The sequence below is a fragment of the Saimiri boliviensis genome, chromosome 9 (genome assembly GCF_048565385.1).
Source record: "Saimiri boliviensis isolate mSaiBol1 chromosome 9, mSaiBol1.pri, whole genome shotgun sequence".
NCBI classification, from domain to species: Eukaryota; Metazoa; Chordata; class Mammalia; order Primates; family Cebidae; genus Saimiri; species Saimiri boliviensis.
This window is the reverse complement of record NC_133457.1, coordinates 55,316,203-55,336,173: the sequence shown is the minus strand read 5'-3', so window position 1 is coordinate 55,336,173 and position 19,971 is coordinate 55,316,203. Positions and strand designations below refer to the sequence as shown.

Below are 19,971 nucleotides of genomic sequence, written 5' to 3'. Positions count from 1 at the left end.
TTTCCAAACTTAAAACCTCACTAAAGTATCTGAAAAATACCATTTGTGAAACACTATCAAGTGTCCTGGCCTGTATGTTTTCAGACTTCCAGAAACAGGAGAGTCACCACTCCTACAGCCACACATTCCAACTCTGAAAAGCCCTAACTGCTTGGAAGTTCCCCATTTGTTGATCTGTGCCCTGTGGCTTGTACCTGAACATCGCTTCTGCAGGAGGTACCACATGCTAGACCAAGCTCAGGGGATACCCTTTGAGGGGCTCAGCAACTAGGAGGGTGACAGAAAAGAAAATCAACTATTACAATCTTCTTAAAATATAACTAGGGCTATGAGAGAGAAGGTCACTGCACAGACAGAAAAGCACACCCGACACAGCTGGAGGAGAGGTGACACCAGGTCACAGTTTCATGAGGTAAACAGGAGTTAATCAGGTACGGAATGAAGAAAGGGTATTTGTAGCCAACAGCAGCACTCTGACAGATCACAGGGCATTCAAGAGATTCCAAGACAGACAAAAATGGCACTAAATGACTGGCTAGATAGAGGGCAGAAAAGAAAGGTTGAGACCAGATGATAAAGGCCTCCTAGGAAATCAAGAGCTTTATTCTGACAGCAACAGAGAAGCCTAGGGTGGCTTTGTGGACGGTGCAACAAAAGGTCAGTCCAGAGGAAAGGAGACCAGCCAGAAGACCACAACGAATCCAGGAAGAAACAATGAAGGCCCAAACTAAGGATGAGGCGTTGAGTCACAAGAGAGGTAGGAAATGAACTTAAGATATAATTTTATTAGAGAGAATCAACTAGATTTAAAAAGTGTAGGAGAAGAAAACTAGGATCCCTTCTACATTTCTGGCCTGGACATGTAAATAAATGGTCATATCCTCCAAAAAATCAGGAAACTGCTGCCTCACCAAGAATATCATACCAGCAGTAGCAGCCCAAATGTACACTAATGATAATATTTATACCTGCCAAAGAAGTAACTTAGAAATTATGCACTATAAAATAATGTGAATGATATGGGAGTACAATTATAGCTATACCAAGGCTTCTCCTGAACCAAAATGTACGATGCTCACACTGCTTCCCCTTTAAACATATATATTCACCTGAGCCCCTCCTACCTGCTGTGTCCCACTCCAACTTCCTCCTGGAATAGGGTCCTAAGACTCAGACACCCATTACCAGCAACGTCAGGGCCCTGAACTCACTCCAAATAACAGTGTTTGTTAATTGTTTTAAAGGAATCAGTAAAAGAAGGTTTTACTTTCTTCAGTCCTGACTGCTACACTTCCCACATTGCCTTTGTATTCACAAATCACTACTCATACACTTGCCCAGGAAACCTTCTCGTGATGTATCAGTCTTTTTTCCTAAGTGTGCCCAGAAATATTCACACTCTGTTCAAAGTCAATAGGAGTACCTAGAACAGAATTCTCTAATGAATCTTTCACCATTTTGAAATAGATGTATTATTTGTTCTTATATGTATCAACATCAAAGGTAAGAATAATAACAAAGAATTAGCTATCAATGTTTTGAAGAATATAAGAGGCTTCTCTTCCTGAAAGATGCTCACAGAAACACTGGACTTCAGAGTTGCTAAGGAACTTAAAATTCAGTAACCACCACTCCACAAATACTTGAATTCCTTCTATAACAGCCTTATCAAATGGTTATCCAGTATAGGTCTGACCTCTTCTAATGAGAGGAAACATACTACCCTCACCACAGCACTGGCCGGAAAATCAAACTAGTTCCAAAAACAGATGCAAAAACTAGTGGTTGAAAGGGTGATGAGGAATGAGAGGTTTTTTTTAAGTTAGTTTCAAATTCTCTCTCCACAAATTATTTAGTAATTTTAAAGGGAAAAACGTGACAGGGGAGAAATCTGGTGAAGAGAGTGGAGTGACCACCACCATTCATGGGACAAACTGGCATCTTGTGGACTGGGAAGAACAGCACCTTTGTAGCATCGCTGCCAAAGAGATACTCCTGAATCTAATCATGAGGAAACCTCAGACAATGCAAACTGAGGGGCGCATTCTACAAAACAACTGGCCTGTATGTTTCAAGAATGTTAAGATCAAAAAACACAAAGAAAGGCTATGGAACTGTTCCAGACTCACAGCAAACTAAGAGACATCAACTAGCAAAAAATTAGCTATGAAGAACATTATTGGGAAAACTGATAAAATGTGACTCCTGTGGATTAGATAATAACGTGATAATAATGTCAAATTTCCTGGTTTTGATTATTGTACTTTGGTTACATAAAGAATGCCCTTTTTTTTAGAAAATACACACAGACGTATGGAGAGGGGGAAGGAGAGGAAGAAAGGAAGGGAAACAAGTAGCCTTAACATGTTGGTATTCAGAAATGAAGATCAAAAATAAGCACTCTTATTCATTGGTATATTTGGCAGTATCTATCAAAGTTTTAAACATGCACACACTTTGGCCTAGTCATTTTACTTCTTAGCGCTAATTTACTCTTCAGAAATAAGGCCACAAGTGCACAAAAACTTCTGAACAAAGATGTTCTTAACATATTTATATACATGCACATACATACTCATATATATATATATATATATATATATATATATATATATACATATACACACACAGGGACACACTAACACATTTTCTTCTCTGTTTCTGTAGTCATCAAAAGCAAAGGTTGAAAAATTTTTAAATAAAAGAAATAGCAAAGGTAGAAACATCAATAAAAGATGAACTACCAATTGTTTTTATCATCTCATTACCTGGATTCTGCCTACAAAATGAAATGAGGGAAACTGTGTGTAACAGTGAAGGGAGGCCTTGTTTGAAATAATAAAATGCTATTAAAAATCCATGTGTCCCATTAATGAGGTAATTTACAGATAGCAATGTATCACACATCCATACAGTATCACAATGTAAAACCACTAAAGAGAATGAGTGAAACAGAAAAAGAAAGATGCCCAGCTAAGTTACTCGGCAGGCGAAAAAGTACTGTACAACATACATGTCTAAAAATCCCTCTTTTGTTTAAGGAGGGAAAAAAGAAGGCCTTGAAGAAGTTATACCAAAAACTATAAACAATTACTTCTTAGTACAGAACTACGGAGTCTTACAGTTCTTAGAACATTTCTGTTAATATCTGAATCTTCCCAATAATCATTGTTGTTTTCTAAGTAGAAAAAAATGATTTAAAAAAAACTGTATTAAAGTGGCCAGTTTGTAAAACTTGCAGCAAATATAATGACACTACTCTATAATAATTTTTTTAAACTCTACCATAGGTATTATTTTTAGCAGCAAGACTATTTTTATTTCCTAAATAAAATATTATTTAAAAGCCTATACATAAAGCTGATAAAAGAAACTGAAGTTGGTTGGGTACAGGAGGCAGCTCCATGCTCATCCTCTGACTCTCTGACCTAGGAGAAAACTTACCACGTTTGAGGGACCCAGGCAGTCACAGGAAATGTGAAGAATTCAATAACAGGTAACCCAGGCAAGAGATTCTCAAGTGCTTGGGTTTAGCCCCTTGTGGTTAAAGAAGCCTCAGCACAGGACACATGGGGAGGCAACATCTGCTGTACCTTTCTTACACCATTTCTCCATGAGTGGGATAACTGTATCCATTCTGTCAAACACATCTAAAAGACCTACCTCACCAATCCCCACTCCTACCCATAACGTTCCACCCAGCAGCCTGGTCATTATTGGATCCAACTGTACCCTTTTTAAGTTAGGTCTAGATCTTTGTTTGCAGAGCCTAAAAGAATGTAAGTATGGTGTCATATGCTAATCACTTAAATGACAGCCACCTTTGTTTTAAAAGATTCAAGAAATTTTAGAGGAATAGGCCAAAGATTTGAAATACAAACCTGAAAAAACTCAGTCCTATTATATCACCCGCAGACCCTTTGGTACAGGCAGCTCAGTTCCCAAACACAGCCTCTGTCTCTGTGACTGGGTGACCCTGTCATGATGTCCGTGGTTAGCCACTCTCTTACCTTGGACTTTGCATGCCAGGTGAAGTGCAGGAAATTTGTCTCACTGGGTACTAACAGATTAAAGGATAGAGCGTAGTGACTAATAAGGTCATTTCTCACATAATAAAGTTCTGCATCAAGACCTAGAAAAAAATAGAAAAAAAATAATTAAACACTTAAAATACCCTCAAAATCATCCCTATCAGTACTTCGAATACAAGTAAGAGTGAAGATAATATTGAGAAGCAAATGAACATCACAAATGGCCCTTATATAGACCGCCTTATGAAATAAGACACAGGGGTTTTTTTTGTTTTGTTTTGTTTTGTTTTTAAGACGGAGTTTCGCTCTTGTTACCCAGGCTGGAGCGCAATGGCGCTATCTCGGCTCCCCGCAACCTCCGCCTCCTGGGCTCAGGCAATTCTCCTGCCTCAGCCTCCTAAGTAGCTGGGATTACAGGCACGCGCCACCACGCCCAGCTAGTTTTTTGTATTTTTAGTAGAGACGGGGTTTCACAATGTTGACCAGGATGGTCTCGATCTCTTGACCTCGTGATCCACCCGCCTCGGCCTCCCAAAGTGCTGGGATTACAGGCTTGAGCCACCGCGCCCGGCCGACATAGGGTTTTATTATTACCAAGAAAGATGAAGAAATTGGGACTTGAAACAATTGGGCAGTTATCCAGCTAAAAACAGGTGTGCTAGAACCAGAATTCTGGCAGCCCCTGTCTTCTGAGGGCCAGTGTGATGCTCTTTCTTCTGGACACAGTGCTTCTTAAAGTAATCGCTATAAAGAAATATCCCTTTTCCCAAAAAATTTATGTGGACTTAGGAAGGGAGATTCAAAATGAAAGGGAGAAAGGCACCTCGGATAAAACATAAGCCCAAGCCCAGCCTCAAGCCTCAGCCAGAGATGACCTCTGCTTCCTCTGACAACACAAGGTTCTTGCTGTTCTGACAGCATTTACCATGGTACACCCTCGTACCAGGTGCCTTGCAGGCACATGCTGTCTTCCCTACCCAGACTACAAAATGAAAATCACGTTTTTCATGGCATCTGCAGGACATAGCTATCTGCACAAAACATAAACACTTGTTAACCAAGAGGTTAGTACTACAGACAAAACAAAAATAAATGAAATGCCTGGAATGCCGGAGAAGCAACTCCCGTTTCACTCATTAACAGACTACCTTCTCAACTAGGGCATATACAATCTCCAATATGTATCATGCTCTCAATTTTGTCACACCCTTTTATCCCACCTGTGTTTAATATTTTTCTTTAAAACTAATTTAATTTGTTAAAATAAAAAATGTTAAGGCAAAATTTAATCACTACTTTTCAGTGGTAGATCAACAGATACTGTTAAAAAAAAAGTTACCGGCCGGGCGCAGAGGCTCAAGCCTGTAATCCCAGCACTTTGGGAGGCCGAGGCGGGTGGATCACGAGGTCGAGAGATCGAGACCATCCTGGTCAACATGGTGAAACCCCGTCTCTACTAAAAGTACAAAAATTAGCTGGGCATGGTGGCACGTGCTTGTAATCCCAGCTGCTCAGGAGGCTGAGGCAGGAGAATTGCCTGAACCCAGGAGGCGGAGGTTGCAGTGAGCCGAGATCGCGCCATTGCACTCCAACCTGGGTAACAAGAGCGAAACTCCGTCTCAAAAAAAAAAAAAAAAAAGTTACCAAAAAACAAAAACAAAACAAATGTACTAAACTCTAGCTCAAGTCTGGTCCCTACCAAGAAGGCAGTAAGCTTGAGCCTAGCTCACTGTTTACAAAAAGGGAGGAGGGAGGTATAATCGAGTGTTTGAGAAACATTAAAAAAAAAAAAAAAAATTACAGAGGATTTCTCCATGATCATCCAAGGAACTGAAAGACTAAAAGCAGGGAGTAACTTTTTCTTGAATTGATTTACTGTTATTTAAAGTTCTATCCAGGTGTCCTTGTAGTACACAAGACATACATAGTGCACAAGTTAGAGGGGGAAATATACTGTAGAGACCAGCCAAAATCCAAATTTCACATTTACTGAGCCTGACTATGGGGTCTGAAATCTCATTGTATGCAGAGGTCAAAATGTGAATCTCGCACCTCCTAAGAATACAGACCTAGAAACAAATCATTCTGCTATAGATATTTATCCTATAAAATTCGTTTTCTCATTTCCAAACTATAAAATAAAATCATTAATTCAGAAATGAAATTTAAGGCATGCTACATAAGGGAAAGCTGCTGCACTAGCTGGGTAGCACTGCTTTTGCTTATCCTACAAAGGATACTGAAAGCAGAGAGAGAAATGTAGACCCTTCTGCAAAAGGCTCTCCCTTGCTGGCAGGACAGGAAGTGTTAGTAAACATCCAGGAAAGGGGGACTGGTGGTGTTAGAGAAAAGGGTTAAAGGAGAAATTGTAAATAATTTAAATTTGCCTTTTTTCTTAAGTCTTAGTCTTACTCTAGTCTAGATAGGTGATGTTTACTTAGAAAATATATAGCAGGTAAATAAAAAGAAGAAAAAGTAAATGAAGCAGTATTGACATAAGACAAACTAGAACTCAAGGTAAAAAGATTTCATACTAGTAAATGAAGATAAAATTAACAAATGAGGTCATATTAATAAAAACCACAAGAAGATACAGTAATACAACTGAAAAAAACCCTTCAAATATAGAAAGCAAAATCAAACAGGACAAAAATGCAAAAAGAAATACACAAATCCACAATCACAACTGGAAACTAACATCCTCTCAGAAATCAAAAGATCAAACAAGTTGAGTATGGTGTTACACCTGTAATCCCAGCTCTCTGGGAGGCTGAGGCGGGAGGATCACTTGAGGCTAGGAGTTAGACCAGCCTAGGCAACATAGCAACAACTCATCTCTACAAAAAAACTTTTTTTAAAATTAGCTGGAGTGGTGGGGCACACCTGTAGTACTAATTACTCAGGAGGATGAGGAGTGAGGATGGCTTAAGCTCAGGAATCTGAGGTTACTGTGAGCTATGATCACACCACTGTACCCCAGTCTGTGTAACACAGTAAGACCCTCTCTCTTTAAAAAATAAAGAGATCGGCCAGGCGCGGTGGCTCAAGGGCCGGGCGCGGTGGCTCAAGCCTGTAATCCCAGCACTTTGGGAGGCCAAGGCGGGTGGATCACGAGGTCGAGAGATCGAGACCATCCTGGTCAACATGGTGAAACCCCATCTCTACTAAAAATACAAAACATTAGCTGGGCATGGTGGCGCTTGCCTGTAATCCCAGCTACTCAGGAGGCTGAGGCAGGAGAACTGCTTGAACCCAGGAGGCGGAGGTTGCAGTGAGCTGAGATCGCGCCATTGCACTCCAGCCTGGGTAATAAGAGCGAAACTCCATCTCAAAATAAATAAATAAATAAATAAATAAATAAATAAATAAATAAATAAATCGATCAAAACAGATACAAATTTAGTATGGACATAGATGATTTGAACATACAATTATGGGACATGAAAAAGTGAGAGGGGATTAATCATGAATTAGACCACATGCATTTTTTTTTTTTTTTTTTTGAGACGGAGTTTCACTCTTGTTACCCAGGCTGGAGTGCAATGGCGCGATCTCGGCTCACTGCAACCTCCGCCCCCTGGGTTCAGGCAATTCTCCTGTCTCAGCCTCCTGAGTAGCTGGGATTACAGGCACACGCCACCATGCCCAGCTAATTTTTTGTATTTTTAGTAGAGACGGGGTTTCACAATGTTGACCAGGATGGTCTCGATCTCTTGACCTCGTGATCCACCCGCCTTGGCCTCCCAAAGTGCTGGGATTACAGGCTTGAGCCACCGCGCCCGGCGACCACATGCATTTTTTAAAAAATTTTTAATACAGGCGTCCCCGCGTGTGTGCGCCTAATCTCAGCTGGTCCACCCGAGACCCCTTGAGCACCAACCCTAGTCCCCCGCGCGACCCCTTATCCACTCCGACAAGATGAAAGAAACAATCATGAACCAGGAAAAACTTGCCAAACTGCAGGCACAAGTGCGCATTGGTGGGAAAGGAACTGCTCGCAGAAAGAAGAAGGTGGTTCATAGAACAGCCACAGCAGATGATAAAAAACTTCAGTTCTCCTTAAAGAAGTTAGGGGTAAACAATATCTCTGGTATTGAAGAGGTGAATATGTTTACAAACCAAGGAACAGTGATCCACTTTAACAACCCTAAAGTTCAGGCATCTCTGGCAACAAACACTTTCACCATTACAGGCCATGCTGAGACAAAGCAGCTGACAGAAATGCTACCCAGCATCCTAAACCAGCTTGGGGCAGACAGTCTGACTAGTTTAAGGATACTGGCTGAAGCTCTGCCCAAACAATATGTGGATGGAAAAGCACCACTTGATACTGGAAAGGAAGATGATGATGAAGTTCCAGGTCTTGTGGAGAATTTTGATGAGGCTTCCAAGAATGAGGCAAACTGAATTGAGTCAACTTCTGAAGATAAAACTTGAAGAAGTGACTGGGAGCTGCTATTTTATATTATGACTGCTTTTTAAGAAATTTTTGGCCCGGGCGTGGTGGCTCAAGCCTGTAATCCCAGCACTTTGGGAGGCCGAGGCGGGTGGATCACGAGGTCGAGAGATCGAGACCATCCTGGTCAACGTGGTGAAACCCCGTCTCTACTAAAAATACAAAAAATTAGCTGGGCATGGTAGCGTGTGCCTGTAATCCCAGCTACTCGGGAGGCTGAGGCAGGAGAATTGCCTGAACCCAGGAGGCGGAGGTTGCGGTGAGCCGAGATCGCGTCATTGCACTCCAGCCTGGGTAACAAAAGCGAAACTCCAACTCAAAGAAAAAAAAAAAGAAAGAAATTTTTGCTTATGGATCTGATAAAATCTAGATCTCTAATATTTTTAAGCCCAAGCCCCTTGGACACTGCAGCTCTTTTCAGTTTTTTGCTTATACACAATTCATTCTTTGCAGCTAATTAAGCCAAAAGCCTGGGAATCAAGTTTGAAACCAAGGTTAATAAAGTTCTTTGCTTAGCAAAAAAAAAAAAAAAAATTTTAATACAAAAACAGATTCAAACCAAAATCATACAGGCTACCTTCCCTGATCAAATACCATATTACGAAGATTTTAATTATAAGGATGAAGCCAAAAGAGTATTATTTGAAAAGATTAGTAAAATAGTTAAACCCTTCACAAGACTGCCCAAGGAAAAAAGAGAAAAAACATCAAACACAATTTACTAGTACTAGGAATGAAGAGGAAATATTACTACAAATCCTAAAGATGTTAAAAAGATAAAAAGATTATAAACAACTTTATGACAATAAAATCAACTAGTTAGATGAAACAGAAAAACCCCTGAAAAACATAATTTACCAAACTAAAAGAAATAAAAATTTCAAACAATTAAAAACCTACCCCAAAAGAAAGCTCCAGATGGCTTCATTAGCGAATTCTATCAAGCATTTAAGGAAAATACAACACCAATCTTACATAAACTCTATCCAAAAACAGTCAAAGAGAACACTTCCTAACTCATCTGATGAGGCCAGCAGCATTACACTGACACAAAAACCTTACTAAAACATTATGAGAAAAGAAAATTACAGAACAGCATCCGTCATGAACATAGACACAAACATTCTCCACAAAATATTAGCAAATTCAATACAAGAATATATAAAAGGATTAATACATCATGGCCAAGTATATATGAAAGGTTAACCTTTTAAAAATCGGTATAATTTATCACATTAACAAAAAGAAAACCTGTATCGGCCGGGCGTGGTGGCTCAAGCCTGTAATCCCAGCACTTTGGGAGGCTGAGGCGGGTGGATCACAAGGTCAAGAGATCGAGACCATCCTGGTCAACATAGTGAAAACCCCGTCTCTACTAAAAGTACAAAAAATTAGCTGGGCATGGTTGTGCGTGCCTGTAATCCCAGCTACTCAGGAGGCTGAGACAGGAGAATTGCCTGAACCCAGGAGGCGGAGGTTGCGGTGAGCCGAGATCGCGCCATTGCACTCCAGCCTGGGTAACAAAAGCAAAACTCCGGCTCAAAAAAAAAAAAAAAAAAAAAAAAAAGAAAACCTGTATCATTTCAACAGATACAGAAAAAGCATTTCATAAAATTCAAAGCCTATTAATGATCAACAAACTAGGAACAGAGACAAACTTTCTCAGTTTGGTAAAGAACATTAAAAAAAAAAAAAACCCTACAGCTAATATCATACTCAATGATGAATTATTAAATCCTTATTCTTAAGATCAGAAATAAGACAAAGATGTCCACTTCCACAACTTCTATTCAACCCTGTACTGGAGGTCCTAGCCAATGTATTAAGACATAAAAAGCATAAGGATGAAGTAAAACTGTCATTGTTTAAAATTACATAATCGTATGTATAGAAAACACTATGAAATCTGCGAAAATACTAATAAAACCAACTAGTGAATTTAGCAAGGTCTCAGAATACAAAGCCAATATTTTAAAATCAATTGTATTTCTATATTAGCAACAACTAGAAAATAAAACTTAAAAATCAATACTATAACATTAAAAAATACCAGGGGACCTCTAACTAAAGCTACGTAAGATCTCCACATTGAAAACTATAAAACATGGCTAAGAAAAATTAGAGAATTTAAATTTAAAAAGCGGAGAGACACACTGTACCATTCTCTTAGGTACCACTATTACTGTTAATTTGTCAAGTCTATCATATTGATCTGCAGATTCAAAGTAATCTTAATCAAAATATCAATCGCTTTTTTGAAAAAATAATCATGAAATTTAAATGTCAACAATCTTGAAAATGAAAATGCCTTGAAGAGGAACCAAGGCAATTCAACTGAAGCATTTTCAACAAGTGATGCTAAAGCAACTGGATGCATAAATGTATGGAAAAAAATAAACCTTAAAATGAAAATTAAAACCACAATGAGATACCACCTCATTCCAGTTAGGATGGCTATTATACTGCTGGTGGGATTGTAAACTAGTACACCATTAGGAAAAAAACTTTGGAGGTTCTTTAAAAAATTAAAAGTAAGGCCAGGTATGGCAGTTCACGCCAGTAATCCCAGTGTGTAGGAGGCCGGGATCAGAGGATCATGTAAGCCCAGTAGTGTGAGATTAGTCTGGGCCACGTGGCAAGACACTGTCTATAAAAAAAATGTTTACAATTAGCCAAGCATGGTAGTGTATGCCTGCATTCCTCACTACTCAGGTGGCTGAGATGGGAGGCTGGCTTGAGCCCAGGAGTCCGGGGCAGCAGTGAGCTATGATCATGTCACTGTACTCCAACCTGGAAGACAGAACAAGACCCTGTGTTCTGGGGGTGGGGGGTGGGGGGCGGGGGAGAAGAACTACCATATGATCCAGCAATCACACTAGTGGTTACGTATCCAAAGAAAACGAAATCAGTATGTTGAAGAGGTATTTGCATTCCCATGTTTATTGCAACACTATTTACAATAGCCAAGATATGAAATGAACCTAATTGTCCAACAAGGAATTAATGAATAAGGAAAACATGGTAAATGTACACAATGTAATATTATTCAACCTTTAAAAAAAAATGGACATTGTGTCATTTGCTACAACATGAATGAACCTGGAAGACGTCATGTTAAGTGAAATAAGCCAGACACAGAAAGACAAATACCGCATGATATCACTCATATGTGGAATCTTTAAAAAAAAAATGTGTATCATAGGAGTATAGTAGAGCAATGACTACCAGACTGAGGAGGGGAGGGGAAAGTAGAGGATGGGGAAAAGTTGGTCAGTGGGTACAAACTTACAGTTAGGTAAGAGGAATAAATTCTGAGGTTCTAACACACAGCAGGGTGACTAGTTAACAGTAAAATACTGTATATCCCAAAATAGCTAGAAGAGATGCTTTTCAAGGTTATTACCACAAAGAGATGATAAATGTATGAGGTGATGAATATACTAACTACTTTGCTTGGATCATTATACAGCAGAGATATGTACCAAAACACCAAATAAACCCTATAAATATGTACAATCATAATGTGTATATAAAACTAAAAATTTAATAAATGTAAAAAAAACTCTTCCTAGGGTTGTAAGTAAAAAATTAAATAAACCTTGACTCCTATCTTACATATCATATACAACCCAATTTGGGTTATAAACCTAAATTTAAAAGCCAAAACTATAAAGCTTCTAAAAGAAAATGTAGCATAGAAGAGGCCCTCTCTGCCAGAGCGGAGTGCTCCCTCTCTGGTGCTCTGCCGCTCTTGCTCTGGCTCCCTCACCCTCTCTCCTCCCTCTCTTTTCCTCCCCTCTCCTCTGCCTCTCTCTCTCTCTCTCTCTCTCTCTCTGTCTCTCTCTCTCTCTCTCTCTTTCCCCGCCCCCCCGCCCCGCCTCCCTCCCTCCCTCCCTCCTTTCTGTCTGTCCATCCCTCTCTCCCTTGCTCTCCCTCAGGCTGAAGAAGAAGAAAAAAAACAGGATAGAAACAGGAGAGAAAATCTTCACAACCTGCGGTAAGCAAAGATTTCCTGGACAGGTGGGTGACAAAGAACGTAAAGCAACCAGAAAAAAACTGAAAAAATGGTCTTCATCAAATTTTAAAACTTCTGTCCCTCAAAAGACATTGTTAAGAAAATGAAATTAAAGTCGCAAACTGGGAGAAAATATTCCCAACACATATATCTAAGAAAGAACTTGTCTGGAGAAAAGCGAGAAGTGTTGGCTGATTTTTTTAATGATTTGTTTCTAACATATATAAAGAACTAAACATTTTTAAACCAAATTAAATGGACAAAAGATGTGAGCAGATATTTCATAATTATATACATAGCCAATAAACATATGTAAACATCCTTAGTCATCAGAGAAATACAAATGAACACCACAATGACAGCCATTAGCACCCAAGAGAATAACTAACATTAAACATTGGCAAGGAGGTGGAGTAACTATTATACAACACCTATACATTACTAAGCGTATAAAAACGTTCAACTACTTTGGAAAACACAGTGTCTTGCAAAGTTAAACATGCACCTATTCTATGATCCAGGAATTCCACTTCTGGGTCATTATCCAAAAGAAAACATATGTCCACAAAAAGACTTATGCACAAATATTCATATCCCTCCCCATCACCTTTTTTTTTTTTTGAGACGGAGTCTCACTCTTGTTACCCAGGCTGGAGTGCAATGGCGTGATCTCAGCTCACCGCAACCTCCGCCTCCTGGGTTCAGGCAATTCTCCTGCCTCAGCCTCCTGAGTAGCTGGGATTACAAGCATGTGCCACCATGCCCAGCTAATTTTTTGTATTTTTAGTAGAGACGGGGTTTCACCATGTTGACCAGGATGGTCTCTATCTCCTGACCTCGTGATCCACCCGCCTCGGCCTCCCAAAGTGCTGGGATTACAGGCGTGAGCCACCGCGCCCCCACCCCGTCACCTTCTTTGAGACAGAGTTTCACTCTGTTGCTCAGGCACCATCTCAGCTCATTGCAACCTCTGCCTCCCAGGTTGAAGTGATTCTCCTGCTTCAGCCTCCTGAGTAGCTGAGATTACAAGCACACATCACCACACCTGCCTACTTTTTATATTTTTAGTAGAAACTGGGTTTCTGCATGATGGCCAGGCTGGTTTCCTGACCTCAAGTGATCCACCCACCTTGGCCTCCCAAAGTGCTGGGAATACAGTTGTGAGCCACCACACCTGGCATGTTCATATCCCTTTTACCCACAATAGCCAGAACTGGAAACAACACAAACTTCCATCAACAGATGAATGGATAACCAACTGTGGCATGGATATAAATGGAATGCTAATCATAATGAAAATAAGAGACTTTGTAACAATGAGGATGAATTTCAGACTGTTATGAGTGGAAGAAACTACACAAGAGAATATATACTAGTATTTCCACCTATCTAAAGTTCTAGAATAGGCAAAAGTAATTTACGGTGATAGAAATCAGATCAGTGGTTACCCCGGAAAGGGGAGTGGAAGGGAGACTGGTGAACTGATTACAAAGGGGAACCAGAGAATTTCTGGGGTGATGGAAATGTTCTATATCTTGCTTGGAGTGGTAGTTACATAGGTTTATGCATTTCTCAAAACTCAACCAACTGAACATTTAAAATCTGTGTATTTCATTACATGTAGTTTACCTAAATTTTTTTAAAAGATGGAAAAAAGGAATTGACACTCAACAGTTCTTACCTCTCCTTGCTTATCTCAGGAAGCTTGCAAAATCGTAGCATACTACTTGTACTAACATAAAAAGTTTTAGAAAAAGTTAATCTTAAATGATCATCAACTTCCATATATAAACATCAAAACACCTTTCACAGGAAAATAAAGAACTCTGTTCCTAATATACAACAATCTATTGTGATTATTGGTAATAACAAAAAACAATGTTTAAGTATTTACGTTTTTCAGACACAGTGCAAAGTATCACAAGCATCTAAGAGTTCTGTAAATTCAACTCCATGTTAAGCTAGATAAAAAGGACCTGTAAGGCTGGGAGTGGTGGCTCACACCTGTAATCCCAGCAATTTGGGAGTCAGAGGCAGCCAGATCACAAGGTCAAGAGATCGACACCATCCTGGCTAATATAGTGAAACCCCGTCTCCACTAAAATTATAAAAATTATCTGGGCATGGTGGCGCGCGCCTGTAGTACCAGCTACTCGGAAGGCTGAGGCAGGAGAATCGCGTGAACCTGGGGGGCAGAGGTTGCAGTGAGCTGAGATCACACCACTGCACTCCAGCTTGGTGACGGGTGAGACTCCATCTCAAAAAAAAAAAAAAAAAAAAAAAAAAAAAACAGAACAAACAAAAAGGACCTATAAGCAGCCAGACCAAAAAAAAGGGCAGGCACATCCTCAAGTCATACATGCAGTCATTTGTTAATTTGTGGTTTTGTCCTACTAGAAATTTTATCTTTTTTCTCAAGGAGACTGGTGGATATAGCAAATTCCTTCCCAACCTCCTGAGAACATCTATTCTCCCAAAATTGCTCAAGGTCTCTCTAGTTTTATCAGCCCAAACAGAAACTACCAACTTCAACAGAAACCATGGCTCCTATGCAGAGAACACTCCCTTTGAACGTATCAGAGAGCAGCTTTACGACATTTCAACTGAAGGTAGAGCAAAGACAGCAGTCAGCCAACTTTGTCAGGCTTCTAAAACCTAGTTAGACCTCAACTTGAGCTGGCAGACTTAGCACCCTGGCTGTCCGTCCCTTATCCCCCTTTGACAATCTGCTTCTATGCTGTCAACCCCTAATACCACTCTGACCTCACCAACCTCCTTATTCTTCTGAAGTACAATTTTCCCCTGACTCTGTGGAGCCCACCGGGCCCATTCTCTTATCCTCAGTGGGCACAACCCTGGATCGCCATGGCAACTTCAGATGACTGCTTGAGCATCTTTACCGAAAGTTCTGTTTCTTTAGAATCATGCCATCAAACTATGCCACCCTCTATCCTTCCCAGTATGTCAGCTACCTTATTCACTGAAGATTCTGAGACCAGTTTATAAAAGTTCTATACATCCCTCTTCTATGCCTTATTAGCGAAGACTCCCAATGTCCTTGAGACTAACCCACTCTCAAACTGCCCTTCAATGTCTCTTTTATTCCTCAACTCCAACAATCTTCATCCATACCAAAGAAACTCATTTCTATAAACAGCAGCTATATGCAAATATCTCTACCTCTAAAATCCTGAACTACAGTATCTCAACTAGTAGCTCCTCAGCTCCTTCCTTACAATTACAACAGCTGCTCCCCGGGTCATTCTGCCTCCAGTATCTACAATCCTCTTGTTTCTCCCATTCTATTGTACCAACTATTTCCTTCAATTTCTTCTTACAGGCCTCAACCTCAATTACTTCAATTACTTTCTAACCAGTAACCTCCACTTTGTCCCACCACAGCCTACGGCAGATATACACAATCCGCTCAGGAGAAAAACACCCAATCTTGAACTCACTCCTCTACTTCCTGTCCTCTCTGGTGCTATTTAATTGAATGCTGCATAATCCTAAATTAAGCCATTGCACAAATGACTCACTACAAAACGATGCTTCTACCCTCAACAAATATTTACAAGCTGCTGACAATTTAAAGCCCTGTGATCCAAATCTCTATGAACGCCTAATGACCACCAAAATAAATTATAAATTTGAAATTCACTACCATAGACTGAGGTGCTGAAATTGCAATACAGTCATTAAACACAGTTGCTGTTTTCTGACTACAGGTTTTGAAAACACTTGTTTTGAAATAGACATTCCATTCTTTATTAGCTAAGGCAGTTATTTCCAGTTTGAAAAGGTTTGAAAGAAACCATTAAAATTCTATTCAAATTTTCACACATCAAATTATACAGTCTGTTATATTGTGAGGCATGTTTCTGTAACACCAGCTTTTAAGTGGTTTGTAAATAAGACCATTCCAGTATAACAAACAAGTGGGTTTGCATATTAATTTTCCTAAGCAAGGAGATCTGGAATAGCAGGAATAGAAATATAACTTTCAGTGAGAAAGAAAAAGACTCTCATTGAGCTTTGCTGCTGCCAAGCAGGAGGCCTCTCAGCTCTATATCAAGAATATTTAAAATGAGCACCTGTACTCAGGACTCCCGGCTCAAAGGAGCATTCCCATCCTTTGCACAGCAAGCTGTACTTCCTCTGCTACCCACCTTTATGGCAACCACATTGGCTTAGAAAATGACTTTCATCTGTACAGTCTCAAGACCACACCTTATATGTTAATGTCTTTAACTCTCTTCTGAGGCAACATGAGCCATGCTAAGTGGTTTGACTGGGCTGTCCAAGTTATCTCATAAGGTACCAATTATGCTTTTGTTAGTACTCTGGTTTGAAAATTGCAGAGGTCTTGAGTAGTTTGCCCTTAACCTTATTTTTCCCATAAATCCTGTTATTTTTAGTGAATAGGTAAACTTGAAGGGTTTTTATGGAATGCGTTTGATGTTGTAACAGAAATGTTTATATTACTTAAAAATAATACTGAGTGTTATGTAGGGTATGACAAGTAATTTGTGACACTATATAAAGTTTTATAAATATTTACACTCTTTAACCCAGTAATTTCATTACTAAAAATCCATCTTTAGGAAGCAAAACAGACACAAATTTTATGTACAAATTTATTAATCAAAACAAAAACTGAAGAAAAGAAGTAACATAAACTACCAGCTACAGAGCAATGATTAATAAACTATAATACATCCACAAGAGAGAACAACAGTTTTTAACAGTTTATCTTTCTTTGGAGGAGAGAGGTTATACCCCAAGTCATAATATCCTTTCAACTAAACTGCTCCCTATTCATCTCTCTAACATACTGGGCTTCCCCTTTGAAGACAGGTTTTAATGACTAAATAACTGACTAAAAAACACTGAAAAAAGACTATGAAGGCATGAACAAAGCTGTTATAAATAATGTAGTATAATGGGTTTTGCTTAGAATGTAACAGTAAATAAAAATTACAACATACTGGCACCTAGAATAGTTCATGCATGTAACAGGTATTCAATAAACATCCACTGAATCAAAGTTAAATATATGTTCATAGGCATGTTCTGTGTGTCCACTTAAAAAAGAAAATAGCAAAATATGTTAATAGTGGTTGAATATAAATGGGGGATTATGGGTGATTTTCATTATATGCTCTTATTCTTCTTCTTCTCTTAAATTTTCTATGAAAGTTAAACAGGAAAAACAATAAAAGTCTTCAAAAACATGTTTAAAGAAATATGCATACAGCTACAACAATTCATTAATACAAAAATGCAACAAACTACTGTCTAAAATAATCCATGAGGGTGGATAAGAGCTAGAGAAAAGGCCCTCAAAAAATAAAATTCAATTTTTAAAAAATCACATTTGTAAAGACATTATCTTTGGTATATCAATGTTAATACCAGTAATGATAAATTATTAATGACTAAAAAACCTTCCTCCAACTTTCCGTTAAAATACGCAGTTAAACCAAACAACAAAATTTGGCAAAGTACTCTAAACTGAAGACAGAGACCAAAAGATAAGACCAAAGCTTGGAAAGAATTGCCACATGCAACATTTGACAATGAGACTAAAATAAAACTGGATTACCCCTGCTATCTGAATGAGAATAACATGGAAAACCCTGAAGACAACAGGGAATGGAACAAAGCTATAATTTTCAGGAGAAGAGGAAGCAGGCAAGGAATTCTATTTCCAGACAAAGTCTCATCAAATGCAAAAACAGATACTCAGAAGGCCTCAGGAAACACCTCAACTTCCTAAAAAGTTTCTCTAAAACACACTGAGAGACTTAAAAAAAAAACTTTTGTTTTTAATAGGGGATAGGGAAGATAGGGAATTGTTTTATAACAACAAAAAAGATATAGTTTATAGGTATAGCCATAATTAATACATACATCAAGATGGTACTCTATAGGAAACACAACTTATTTCAAATCGCCTATAAGATATGTACAAAATGTGATCAGCTATAAGGAAAAGCACAATCATTTTTTTTTTTTTTTTTTTTGAGACGGAGTTTCACTCTTGTTACCCAGGCTGGAGTGCAATGGCTCACCGCAACCTCCGCTTTCTGGGTTCAGGCAATTCTCCTGCCTCAGCCTCCTGAGTAGCTGGGATTACAGGCACGTGCCACCATGCCCAGCTAATTTTTTGTACTTTTAGTAGAGATGGGGTTTCACCATGTTGACGAGGATGGTCTCGATCTCTCGACCTCATGATCCACCCGCCTCGGCCTCCCAGAGTGCTGGGATTACAGGCTTGAGCCACCGCGCCCGGCCCCCACAATCAGTTTCTTTTTTTTTTTTTTTTTTTTTTGAGACGGAGTTTCGCTCTTGTTACCCAGGCTGGAGTGCAATGGCGTGATCTCGGCTCAGCGCAACCTCCGCCTCCTGGGTTCAGGCAATTCTCCTGCCTCAGCCTCCTGAGTAGCTGGGATTACAGGCCCACGCCACCATGCCCAGCTAATTTTTTGTACTTTTAGTAGAGATGGGGTTTCACCATGTTGACCAGGATGGTCTCGATCTCTCGACCTCGTGATCCACCCGCCTTGGCCTCCCAAAGTGCTGGGATTACAGGCTTGAGCCACCGCGCCCGGCCCCCCGAATCAGTTTCTTTTTTTTTTTGAGACGGAGTTTTGCTCTTGTTACCCAGGCTGGAGTGCAATGGCGCGATCTCCGGCTCACTGCAACCTCCATCTCCTGGGTTCAAGCAATTCTCCTGCCTCAGCCTCCTGAGTAGCTGGGACTACAGGCATGCGCCACCATACCCAGCTAATTTTTTGTATTTTTAGTAGAGACGGGGTTTCACCATGTTGACCGGGATGGTCTCGATCTCTTGATCTTGTGATCCACCCGCCTCGGCCTCCCAAAGTGCTGGGATTACAGGCTTGAGCCACTGCGCCCGGCCCACAATCAGTTTCTTAAAGGAGAAAATGTATAGGTCACAATACGACCAGTGGGCAATGGGAAGAAAGCAGGGGGTAAAACTTAACATACACATTTTTAAGTACCATATATCTCAAAGAGTTAATTAACTATATTCTTAACCATCACAAACGGTTTCAACTACATAAAGAAAAAACAAGGCCGGGCGCGGTGGCTCAAGCCTGTAATCCCAGCACTTTGGGAGGCCGAGGCGGGTAGATCACAAGGTCAAGAGATCGAGACCATCCTGGTCAACATGGTGAAACCCCGTCTCTACTAAAAATACAAAAAAAGTAGCTGGGCATGGTGGCATATGCCTGTAATGTAACCCAAGCTACTCGGGAGGCTGAGGCAGGAGAATTGCCTGAAGCCAGGAGGCGGAGGTTGCGGTGAGCCGAGATCGCGCCATTGCACTCCAGCCTGGGTAACAAGAGCGAAACTCCGTCTCAAAAAAAAACCAAAAAACAAAAAAACAAAAAACAAAAAACAAAAAAAAAAGGAAAAAAGAAAAAACATCTACCAAAAAT

General features: G+C 39.8%; 1 protein-coding gene and 1 pseudogene across 6 annotated transcripts in view; one reads left to right on the top strand and one right to left on the bottom strand.

The window, feature by feature from the left end:
• The window catches only part of RYK (receptor like tyrosine kinase), a 164,118-nt gene that overhangs the window by 62,991 nt on the left and 81,156 nt on the right, over nucleotides 1–19,971 (bottom strand). For all 6 annotated transcript variants that reach the window (XM_074405903.1, XM_074405904.1, XM_074405906.1 and 3 more), the window contains one exon: nucleotides 4,011–4,132. In XM_074405903.1, coding sequence (XP_074262004.1) covers nucleotides 4,011–4,132 — 122 coding nt within the window. The remainder of the gene's footprint in view (nucleotides 1–4,010; nucleotides 4,133–19,971) is intronic.
• LOC120360848 (transcription factor BTF3 pseudogene) lies at nucleotides 7,855–8,495 on the top strand (annotated as a pseudogene).